This window comes from Hyperolius riggenbachi, chromosome 2 (genome assembly GCF_040937935.1).
Source record: "Hyperolius riggenbachi isolate aHypRig1 chromosome 2, aHypRig1.pri, whole genome shotgun sequence".
NCBI classification, from domain to species: Eukaryota; Metazoa; Chordata; class Amphibia; order Anura; family Hyperoliidae; genus Hyperolius; species Hyperolius riggenbachi.
Genome location: NC_090647.1, coordinates 238,792,971 through 238,805,025, shown reverse-complemented (window position 1 = coordinate 238,805,025; position 12,055 = coordinate 238,792,971). Strand labels below are relative to the sequence as shown.

The following is a 12,055-nucleotide window of genomic DNA, read 5'->3' as shown; positions in this document are numbered from 1 at the left end:
GCAGCTGACTGGAAGAGTTCCTGCAGGGGAACTGACAGACAGGGGGAATCCCCGGGATGTTGCGGGTGGGAAAGTGATATGCAAGGAGACAGACAGGGCAGTGACTGCAAGGAAACTGACAGGACAGTGATATACTGACAGGGGAGCTCTCCAGTAAGGGATCTGGCAGGCAGGGATAAATGTCTGGAGGAGACTGGCAGGAACTGATTCACAGGCTGGGATTTACAGGAGGGGATCCAAGGTTTGGCATCAGGCAGACTGACAGGCAGAGTATAGCAGCAAAAAGGGAAAGCCAACAGGGAATGCCAGAAGGGGGGACCCAGAAAAGGGAACCTGGAAGAGAGCATATTAGAAAGGGAGGGAGGTAATGGCTGTGACCAGGGATGCAACAGCATCCTAACAGTGAGAGCACAGGGTACCCTGGCTCTCAATTACGGAGCATGCAGTACCGCCCATGGCCACTGCATAAAACAGAGGAGAGGCGCACGTGTACACCTAGCAACAGGGGGGCGCAGAACCTGGAAGTCTGTCGGGTCGGCAAAGCAAGGAGCTGCATGAGACTTTGTGGGTGGAGTGAAACGAGCAATTGTTACACTCCACTACCATTACAGGATCCAGCGCAGGACAGTGGAGATGTGTGTAGGTAACGAGCAATCGTTACGATAGGATTGTCACAAAAACAAGTGACCTACTTTATTGACTTATTCTCTTGCTGGACAGGATGTAACAGAAACAGGGATACAGTCATACTTGAAAAATCAATACTTAGGTTATCTCTCTTTCTCTCCATGCTGTCCACAGCTAAGCTCTTTGTCAGGGATTTTTCATTGCTTGTAATAGTGAATACAGGGCTATAGCATTATTTACCAGTTTTCGTACTTGACATAGCCATTCCATAGAATTTGCCTTTGGAAAAGTCAGTCATGTGACTCCAAGATCTCATTAGCAAGCCTAACACTTCCAGCTCCTTTTCTTGTCATTCCAGAAAAATATATTTTGTAAGAATCAGCAACAAGATCCAGGGATCCCTTCAGAAAACCAGCAGCTTCAAGGAGAGTGGGCATTGCACTACAGAACCCAATCACATGACCACACCGTCCTTAGTTACTGTAGCTGCAGTGGTGGCCACAGGGTACTCTCAGTAGCAAACAAAGGAATTGAGCGGGATTTGAAGAGTACATAATACCAATTCCCAGCTCATCCCTGGCTAGTGAGTTATGACAAGTTAGGGGGAGGAGTCACCGCACTATCAATTTTTGCAGACCTATTTTGATATTATAAAAATGAATCATGTATAAATAGTTTAAGTGCAATGCACAAAACATTGTGCATAGCAAACTATATTCCATACAATCATCTCAGTACACAAAGTACAGACTGTAGATTTTTTGTGAAAATCAGCAGGTTATTGTGCATGTTTACTCCTATGGAGGAGGACCTCTCACTGTTGGACATTATGAACAATACAACAGTAATCAATTTCTTGCACAAACCGATCATTAATTATTCAAGCAGGAGACTTTTTTTATATGTCTATTCATAGCCTACTATTTTAGATGAAGACAAGGTTACATTTTTTTTTATTCCCCAGAGGGAATTGTCAAGCATCGGGTTTTCAGGGTATGCAGGGATTAACAGATCGGTAGCAGTGATAGGTGATTGGTGCACATCACATGAAAAACAGGCACATTTTTGTGTTCCATATGCCTATAAAAGTCAACCAATATTGTTTTATGTAAGAAGTCACCATTCATATACATTAAAAATGCAAGGATGGAGATGTTTTGCATAGCAAAGACCAATTTATCTAACCATACAGAATATGATTCACATCTAGAAAAAGAAAACCAGTACCTGGATCTTTGAAGTGTTGAAGAGAGATCAAGGCTTTCTTCCTCTCCAAGTTGCCATCCTGGAAAATGACAGTTCAGGTCACGCTGGTACTTCTGCGTTTTGGTGATGGTTGCATCTTGTATTACACCTGAGCTGTGAAATATGTGTTTCGCTTTACTGAACATGTAACCAGTTATGGAATGTTAATGAAAGGCAATACAACATAATACAAAATTGTACCTGATTTGTCTGTAAGATGGAGGTGAGGCAAGCTCAAGTTTCTATCTGCTGCTGCTTTGTTTCTTTTTATGTTTAACAGACTGACCTGACATGCTTTAAAAGTAACATGATAAATATGAAAGAAAAATGTATCATAAATGAAACATATCTAAAAATAACTTTTTTTTTAGTCCAGAGATCAACAGCGCAACATTGATGCCAACTGCATGAATTATTTAAGATAAACAGTATTAATATTTTATCTGCTAATTTTTCTTAACCTGCTCTATTAAAAGAGTGGAGCTTATTTAACTTCCCTGGCAGTATGATTCTTTCTGGATTTTAGGATCTAAAAGCGGTACCATTTTTTTCTGTGCTTTTAGTCCCTAAAATCCAGAAGAATCATACCCCAGACTCCCAGAGAGGTTTTCCAGCAGCCCCTGCCCAGCACTCACCTCCCCAGGATCCAGCGCTGCATTTCTTCCTCCTGTCCTCCAGGTGAGGCCCTATTTCTATGGTGAGATCGGCATCTGCCGTCATGAGACAGATGATGATCTCACCTGAGAGATGGGGAGCATTGATGGACTGGAAGCAGACAGGCTGCAATTGTCCAGATCCTGGCGGAGGTCAGCTCTAAATGCTACACTGCTGTGCGCTCTGCAGATTCCTCCCTGCAGCTACCCTGACCCAAGTTTCGGATTGCAAGTAACAGCATCTGCCCCTCCCCCACCCCCCTCAGGATGGGTCGGGAATACCACCAAAGGTGTTAATATAATAGCGCTATGCAAATAATTGTATAACTCTTAGCAACCAATAAGATTTTAGACTTCAGTTGTGGTCACTGAGGTGTGTCTTATATAAATAAGTGGGATACGGAACAAAGCACACATACACACTCATAGCACAACCACACATACTGTGCATCATCATCACACACACACACACACACACACACACACACACACACACACACACACACACACACACACCACACAATAAACACACAGGCAGCAAACACTAATCATACACACACCACAAACACACACATCACAAACACACACATACCTATGGTGGCGTGGTGGTTAGTCCTCTCGCCTTGTAGCACTGGGTCTCTGGTTCAAATCCCAGCCAGATCAGCATCTGCAAGGAGTTTGTATGTTCTCCTCATGTCTGCTTGAGTTTCCTCTGGGGACTCTGGTTTCCTCCCACTTCCCCAAAAACATACAGATAAGTTAATTGGCTTCTCCCTAAAATTGGCCCTAGACTATGATACATGCACTACACGATACATACATAGACCTATGGCTATGGTAGGGACTAGATTGTGAGCCCTTCTGAGGGACAGTTAGTGACATGACAACAATATACTCTGTACAGCGCTTCGTAATATGTCGGCACTATATAAATACTTAAATAAATAAAAAACACTGAGATCTCAGTGCATAGACCTCAGTTTAGTCTTTCTAATTATTTAGATAAATATACCTTAACTAGATAACACCTTTTCCCTTCAATACCAATAACTTGAAGTGATCAAATATTTCTTGCGCAGACAGATTGAAAGATGAAACAAAGTAGTAGCAAAGGTGTTTAATTAATGGATGTATCCAGTGGCTATTAATTAAGAGCAAGTTATGCCATATAATGCTCAGTAAAGCCATCTGCTCATCATCTGGCAGGGCCTGTGATGGCTTGGAATGGAATTGTAATGCTTCATGATGAAGTCTTCCATTGCCACATATATATATGAAGAAACAAGATTACAAAATCATTTGACTATAAATTAGCTTGAAGGATGAGGTTAAAGAGGAACTCCAGTGAAAATAATGTAGTAAAAAAAGTGCTTCATTTTTACCATAATTATGTATAAATGATTTAGTTAGTGTTTGCTCATTGTAAAATCTGCCCTCTCCCCGATTTACATTCTGACATTTATTACATGGTGACATTTTTACTGTGGGCAGGTTATATAGCTGCTCCTAGCTGTTTTGTCTGTTAGAGACAGCTGTAAACAGCTATTTCCTGTCTGTGAACCTTGTTACATTGTAACAAACTGCCAAAAGGACCGCGGTCCCAGAGCTTCTTGTGGGAGTGGTTTCAGCACAAAATCAGTCATACAGCTCCCCCTGACGGTCTGTTTGTGAAAAGCATTATATTTCTCATGTAAAAAGGGATATCAGCTACTGATTGGGATAAAGTTCATTTCTAGGTTGGAGTTTCTCTTTAAAGAGAAACTCCGACCAAGAATTGAACTTTATCCCAATCAGTAGCTGATACCCACTTTTACATGAGAAAAATAATGATTTTCACAAACAGACCATCAGGGGGCGCTGTATGACTGATTTTGTGCTGAAACCCCTCCCACAAGAGGCTCTGGTACCGTACGGTACTCTGGGCAAACTGTCACAATGTAACAATGTTCAGACAGGAAATAGCTGTCTGTTAAAGCCAGACCAGCTAGAAACAGCTCCATAATCTGCCCACAGTAACAATGTCACCATGTAATACAAGTCAGAATGTGAATCTGGGAGAGGAAAGATTTTACAATGAGCAAACACTGACTAAATCATGTATACATAATTATTGTAAAAATGAAGCACTTTTTTTATTACATTATTTTCACTGGAGTTCCTCTTTAAGCTGTAAAAACTGAACAAATGAAAGTAACTGTAAGGATCCTTCCTGTAGCATGTCCTGTCGGTTGCAGTGGAGCTGCAACCGAGCAGTTTTGATTTCTCTGCCTGCATTTGGATGCTTAGTTTTGACAGTATTCGCAATAAGTCGTATTGCCATTTACAATCACTCTGCAGTTCATAGCAGCTCAGGATGTTGTCATGAATCCACCTATGGTTTGCTGCAGTTGAACTGCAGCCAGACAGCTCTGGATTTCTTACATGCATATTGTTGCATAATTTGGCATGCATTTGTAATGAGAGTCCTTTCCATTCACAGTCTGATTGCAGTCTTCAATCAGCCTAACAGTGGATTGGATGATTACCATTCAGCTGTGTGGGAATTTGCATGTCGGCTCTCATTGGCTGATGTCCATAGAAAAGCACACCTTGCCCGTCATAGCGTTTAGCTTTGCCTTAGTTGACTGATGGGTTCCTTGTGTGAAGTTTGAATTGTATTGCATTACCTTGTCTTGCCTGCTTGGATGTTCACTGCACCCACAGGGTACAGTGAAGTCTTTACTTTCCTGATAGCTTGGAGACTGCCTACACCACGTTGGAGACTGGTAGTATTCCTGTTAATTCCGTTCCTGTGGATGTAACTATAGCTGTGGTTGCTATTAGTTATGTTCTGTCCTGTTTTTCTTGCCTGAACCTGTGTGAATGTTTGCTACTGCTGAGGCAGCAATTACATTGGCAAACAATCCTTCTGTCTGTCTGTTCCTGCTGGTCCTGTTCCTGTGAATGTGACTATAGCAGCGGTTGCTATAAGGTATGCTCCTTCTTGTTTGTCTTGTCCGAGTCAGTGTGAATGTTTGCTATCGCTGGGGCAGTGATTAGATTGGCAAGCATTCTATCTGTCTCTCTGTTGTCAGTCCTTGTTACTCAGTGTGGTGGACATCAGATGCTCAGTGCTGCGGTCGCAATGAACAACCATTGTGTCTTGTTTATTGTGGCGGTTATCGGAAGCTCAGAGCTGCAGTCACTCTGAGCAATCTTGCTCCCTTGTTCATAGCTCCTGGTGTGATCTGTGTAATCTCCTCCACAAGAGCATTCTGCTCTATTACCTAATATCACCCAGCTGCATAGTCTTGCTTGCTCTGGTGGTACTCTGGTTTTCCTGGCCTCAGCCTCTATACCTTGCACGTTAAGACATGGGGACAACCGAAGTCAGGAGACATATCCAGTGTCCTGCTCAAGCGGGGGCTTGTCTATAGGTAAAGACCGTGGGCCTAGCTCAGAGCTACAGCACTAGATTGGGGTATAGTGGCTGAAGGAAAACAGGAGCTCTACCAGGCATCACAGTAACTTTCACGAAAAACTGCATATCAAAAATATTGACTATTTAAGTTGCTTGCCACTAAGTTAAAGTGAACCGAGCACCTTTTTTATCATTCAGGACATTTCTATAGCACATGAAAAATGCATGCCGACAATCTGTTTCATTATTAAAATAAACTTTCATTTTACCTTGTATTTTACATTCAAAGTAGATTAATTACCCTGTTTCAGCAGGGCTGCCCGGCCGTCCCCGGCCGCAGAGCTTTCAGGTTCCTAATTGTTTTATTGGGCTAATTACCAAGAGGTAAACAATGCTATTAGACAACAAAGGGGGTTAGTAATTAGGACTGTTTCTTCAAAGACCTAGTTTGTGTCAATGTGTCAAGATAGCATCTCTGACTTCTGTAAATAAGGAATGTGAGAAGGGGAGGGGGGAACATGGCAGCTTCTATGCCAGGAGAGATTCCATTGAAAGAGAATGTGCTCAGTTCCCTTTAAAGGATACCGTAATCATATTCTGAAATGTAAACTGACAGCAGTGGTATAAGCCTTGAAGGCTGTCATAGCTGTCTGCAGGGTCAGTATTCTCCAAGCTGCTGCCAGTCCCTGTATTTTGCCGTTAAAATCTTCAACATTATTGTCAGAGACATTGAGACAGGAAGAGGCTGAACTGTTCACTTTTTCCCACCCTGTCTCTGCCATCTCCTGCATAACACCAGTCCCTGTGTGCACGCTTGTGTGTGTAGCTGGCTCAACCCAGCTCATAGTGCAGAGAGTGAGCCGGGACACACTGAAGTAAGTGAACACTGCAATACATATGAGGAAACATACTTATTTGTTCAGTGAGACCCTCTGACCTTATTGGTGTGAATTTAATTGCTCCCTGCCTCCATTTTAATGGTTTCTTATTTATTTTTAAATTGGCTTTTTTTCCTATATGGGCAAGAAAATCCAGAAAGAGTTCTGGAGATGCAGCCATATATTTAGTAAATGTAAAAAATCCTATGAAAACAGCGTCTGGGAGCGGCAACATTTACAGAAATAAGATCAGTGAGTCATAGAGAACAGGTACATATGTTTATATGTATGTGTATCATAGGTTATAGATATCCTTTAAGGTACACTTTCCAAGTACAGTTTTTAAATGGAAAAGATTTTATACATCCACACATTAGTGATTGTGTTGTTTTTCTCCAAATCTAAGTCCTCTATTTGAAAAAGTAATACAAAAAATTATGTCAGTACTAAATTAGTGTACAGTAGGATGTGGAGGACAGTAGAGGTGTTCACTGGTGTCCTAAGTATTATGCCTAGAATTCTAATGCTAAGTGCCCACCGAAAGATTAAAATTGGGGAACTCTGCCGACTAACGATCGTTTCCCAGTCTATCTTTCAACATCGCATTCGCATGGTGCAAACAACCGGAAGTGAACAATAGTGCATCATTCAAATGAAACAATATTTTCACTAAAGTCCATTTTCAATGGGATCTGCCATGAGGGTCTTTCAAAATGGATGATAATTGTGGTTCGTCACCCATCTTTAAATGTCGTTCAACAAATTTTTATTAAGCGACGGTTACACTATATTGTGCAAAATGAACGATTGCCTGTCAAAATGAACCATGGGTACGGCACTTAATAGAATGCTTGTATATACACCTTTTTCATTCTAAACAAGAAATATGTGGGGTTTTTTTTTTACTCTTAAAGCATCCTAACACCTTTGTAATGTATCTATTCTTTACTAATGCATTCATTTTGCTGTAACCTTTAAACGCTGTGTACAGGAAACTATGTAATGATTAAACAGAGGCAAAGTAATTTTATTGCCTTAGGAACCTCAATACTTCCCTCTAAAGAAAGAATCACTGAAAGCATCCATATCCTGATGTAATTACATGCAAATAGACAATACAGGGAGCATAGACAAATGCTGAGAAATCTGATTTAACCGATCAAATAATGATACGTCTGTATTAAATTATTTTAGTAAATATGCCATTAGCTGGATACATTTGTTCCAGCTGGTTATTCATTCTGTGTCAATAGATTTCTAAAAGCATTTTAGTTATAATAACTTGTTTAGCTATAAATGGTCCCATCCTATCCCATCGAATAAGTGTTAAATGATAAGTCTAATACTGTGTAATGTTGGTGGTGTCACATACTAAAGAAACTACTTTATAGAAACATACTAAAAGAATGTTCTTCCTCAACATTTTGTCGAGACTAAGCTGACACGGCTCCCTATACACATCTACGTTTTATATACTGTATGCAAGACGTTCTCATTTTATACCAGAGTTATGTAGGGCATGTACCGTACATCTAATTTTATATAAAAACATTTTCACTAAAAATGCTTCAAATCTATATCAACTGTCCTGAAAACATTTTGACTGACAACCAGCCAATGTCTCTCCAGGGTTCACTACCATCACAATACTAAAGGGAAGCCCCAGCAAAAGTATCTGTAAACCTTGTGCCTTCTACCTAATTTTATCCCCTTAAGGATCACAGGCTTTACCTGCCTCCCCCAGTGACCAGGCTATTTTTTTTTCAAATTAGGGCTCTGCTGCTTTAATGGCTTGCTGCAGAGCCACACATCCGTCCACACAAATGAATCCTTCTCGCTTTTCTGCCCACCAACAGAACTTTCTGTTGGTGGGCTCTGATCGCTGCTGCAGGCACTGTTTTTTTTTTATTTGTTTTTTTTTAATAATAAAAATGATTATTTGTTTTTTTTTCGTCTACCCGATTTTGTCCTAGCGGCGATCATTGCTGAGAGACTGATGACGGAATGGAGCTCCATCACTGAAGTGAGGATGCGCAGGACTATACGCCAATTGGCGTTAGGCAGTCCTTGGGCTGCCACCGCGTTCACGCCAATTGGCGTGAGGCGGTCGGCTAGAGGTTAACTTTTGTAGACCTTCTGCCAGGCCTCTCCAATGATCCAGTCAGAATTTGTTACATTGACGAAAGACTCAAACACACCTAAAACCACTAATGGCATTAGGACAAAAGCACAGTACATTTTTCATATGCCAGGTAAGGTCATTCTCACTCAACACTTTTTGTTTAATTTGATAAGCCAAGTATATACTGTATTTGCATATATTAGGTTTCCATTAGGTACGCAAGCCCTTGGCACTAGTGGTTTAAGCCTTTTAAAGCATGGAGAATCATGATGCTTTGGGGTCAAGCATCAAGCCAGCGGTGTATTGGTCAGTACAACAGACTGACCCCAGCTGGAGCTAACCATAAACAAAAATACAATTGAAAAACAGGACAGTCCCTGACTAGTAAAATGTTACTGCTCACTTTTAAAGTAAAGATACATATTGTTTTCAGTGCATATCTGTGACTGGATTTCATTAACACTCACCTTTTACCTGCTTTCCCACTTGCAGCCAGTTTGCCCTGACGGTTGCAAAACCATGTATTGGAGTCATGCTCTTTAACTGCCTTGTTGTATAAAATGAAAAATAATTCTGGAGTTTACTCCAAGAGAATGATATGTTCCTTTATGCCTTATTATGGGTATTGGAGAAAGGAAATACTGCAGGGAAATGTGTCACTGATGCCACAGAGAGATACAAGAAACCACGGTGTACTTCAACACATAGGTACCCACCTAAAACATCTGTTTAGGAAGAAAGTGGGTTGTGATAACATTTCCGTGTGTAACGGGCGGTGTTGTCAAGTTAACAGAAACATGGCACGCTTACTAAAATCCTGTGCTTTGACCCTGTGGCATTTGTTTTTCAATAAAATTCAGCAGTAAATCATAAATGTACTGTACATTATATTTATTATGCCAGTTAAATACCTATACGAATTACAGCTGAAGGATGGAAATTAGAGTAAGCATATTTTAATAATATGTATAACACAATTGTAATAATATTATCAATGTAATATATTCTAAGCAATAGTTTCTCTTAAGTAAATCTAAACAGTTGGAAAATTCTGAATGATCATTTAAAGTATCATTTAATCAATTTTCGGTTTGTGATTTCACTCTAAGTCATTGTAAACTAATTCTGAATTTTATCACTTTGACTGTTGTGCTACTCTGATATTAAATCTACTTCATGGTAAATCTATTTGTGTTTGTTTTTCTCTGCAATTTGACACCTCAATCATTTAACATAGCATATTTATCTTTTACAGTACCCAAAACAATGTGACTTTCTTTTAGGACTGATGGGTTTTCTTTATGGCAGAATTTAGAGAAAATGTTAACTTTGTGTGCATTTAGGAAATTGTACAGTTTTTTCTATAGTTTTTATCTAGAAAATGTGAAAGAGCCTTAAAGGGAACCTTAACTGATATGGATGTTTCCTTTTAGATTATACCAGTTCCTTGTCAATCCTGCTGAGCTTTGGATGCAGTAGTGGCTGAATCACACAACTGAAACAAGCATGCAGCTAATCCAGTCTGACTTCAGTCAGAGCACCTGATCTGCATGTTTGTTGAGGGGCTGAGGCTAAAAGTATTAGAGACACAGGATCAGCAGGAGAGTCACGCAACTGGTATTATTTTAAAAGGAAAAATCCATATCCTTCTCAGTTTAGGTTCCCTTTAAAGAGAATCAGAGACGAAGCACCCTCATGTATTTTACCATATATATCAATGGGAACATGACAGTAAACACCTATACTGCTCTTTGTTTCATTCTTCTCTGCTAAATCTGCCTGTTATCAGCTGTGATATGAATCCCCGACTGAGCATTCAGTCGAGCTTTTACGGAATTATTATAGCTGAGTCAGTCTTCTGTGATGTCTTTTCAAGCCCAAGTCTGCCCCCTTGTGGCTCTGCTTTCCTGCTATTTATCCTCGAAGCAGCAAAGCAGAGCCACAAGGGGGCAGGCTTGGGCTTAAAAGGACATCACAGAAGACTGACTCAGCTATAATCATTCCGGTGAAAGCTAGACTGAATGCTCAGTCGGGGATTCTTATCACAGCTGATAACAGGCAGATTTAGCAGAGAAGAATGAAACAAAGAGCAGGGTAGGTGTTTACTGTCTTGTTCCCATTGATATATATGCTAAAATACATGAGGGTGCTTTGTCTCTGGTTCTCTTTAAACAACAGCATACATATTTGTAAAAAGTAGTAGATATGCCATATTTATACTATAAATAGACACTACCAAACAGAATGGAAGACATTTTGAGTTCTGTTCACAGATGTTATCTTGTATACAAAATATTTTTTCTGCACCTGCTAGCAAGTGAAAATGTAAAAACTGGGTGAAATAAAAAATACAAGAAAGAAGATAATAATAGCTCCAACATTTGTATACATGTGTTCTCCTGTTAGACTCAAAGCTCTAGAGAGCTGCAGCCACTAGGGATGTGCTCAGTAGGTAGTAGCAGTGTTAAGGAGACTTGCCCAAGGACATCATACTGAATAGGTACTGGCTTACTGAATGGAAAGCGGCATGATTCGAACCCTGGTCTTCTATGACACTCTTAACCAGTTCACTTATCCAGCCAGAGCTGGGACACTGTCCTCCAGCACCCAAGGCTGAGACACCAAAGTGCGCCCCTCCATCCCTCCCACCCACCCCAGCCATCACACACTGATTGCTATTAAAGTAAGAGGCGCCCCAGGACCCCAACACCTTAATCTCTAGTTATCTGGCTTGCAGTCGCAGCCAGGCCCGCCATCAGGGGGGACATCCGTGACTCCCGTCACGGGCCCGGGCCTGCAGGGGGGCCCCATCCCCGCCGCGGCCCTAGCGGGTGCCGCCCGGCCGCCGCTCAACCTCCCCTGGCCGCTGCTCCCTCCCTCCATCCCTCTAGCCACCGCCGCCTCCGCGTCAGACCCCGATCAGGCGGCGACAATAGTGCGGGCGCTAGGACCCAGCGCCCGCACTGATATGCGGAAGTGACATCACTTCCGCATATAGAGCGGGTGCGTCCAGCGCCCGCTCTTACTGGTCGGGTCGCCGCTGATCTTGAGGTCTGACGCTGCTGGCATTGGCAAGGTAGGGGAAGCAGCGGCGGCGGCTGGGGGGGGGCCTCCCTGTCACTCACTCACT

The 12,055-nt window shown here is 41.5% G+C and overlaps 1 protein-coding gene and 1 long non-coding RNA gene across 6 annotated transcripts in view; one reads left to right on the top strand and one right to left on the bottom strand.

Moving 5' to 3' along the window:
- The window catches only part of FRMPD4 (FERM and PDZ domain containing 4), a 562,898-nt gene that overhangs the window by 399,667 nt on the left and 151,176 nt on the right, over positions 1–12,055 (bottom strand). For 4 of the 5 annotated variants that reach the window (XM_068268359.1, XM_068268360.1, XM_068268358.1 and 1 more), the window contains exon 2: positions 1,855–1,986. The exons of the other annotated variant lie outside the window; for it this stretch is intronic. In XM_068268359.1, coding sequence (XP_068124460.1) covers positions 1,855–1,986 — 132 coding nt within the window. The remainder of the gene's footprint in view (positions 1–1,854; positions 1,987–12,055) is intronic. 5 annotated transcript variants of the gene reach the window in all.
- Positions 1–12,055, top strand: part of LOC137546209 (uncharacterized) — a 201,801-nt gene that overhangs the window by 178,797 nt on the left and 10,949 nt on the right. The window lies entirely within an intron of this gene.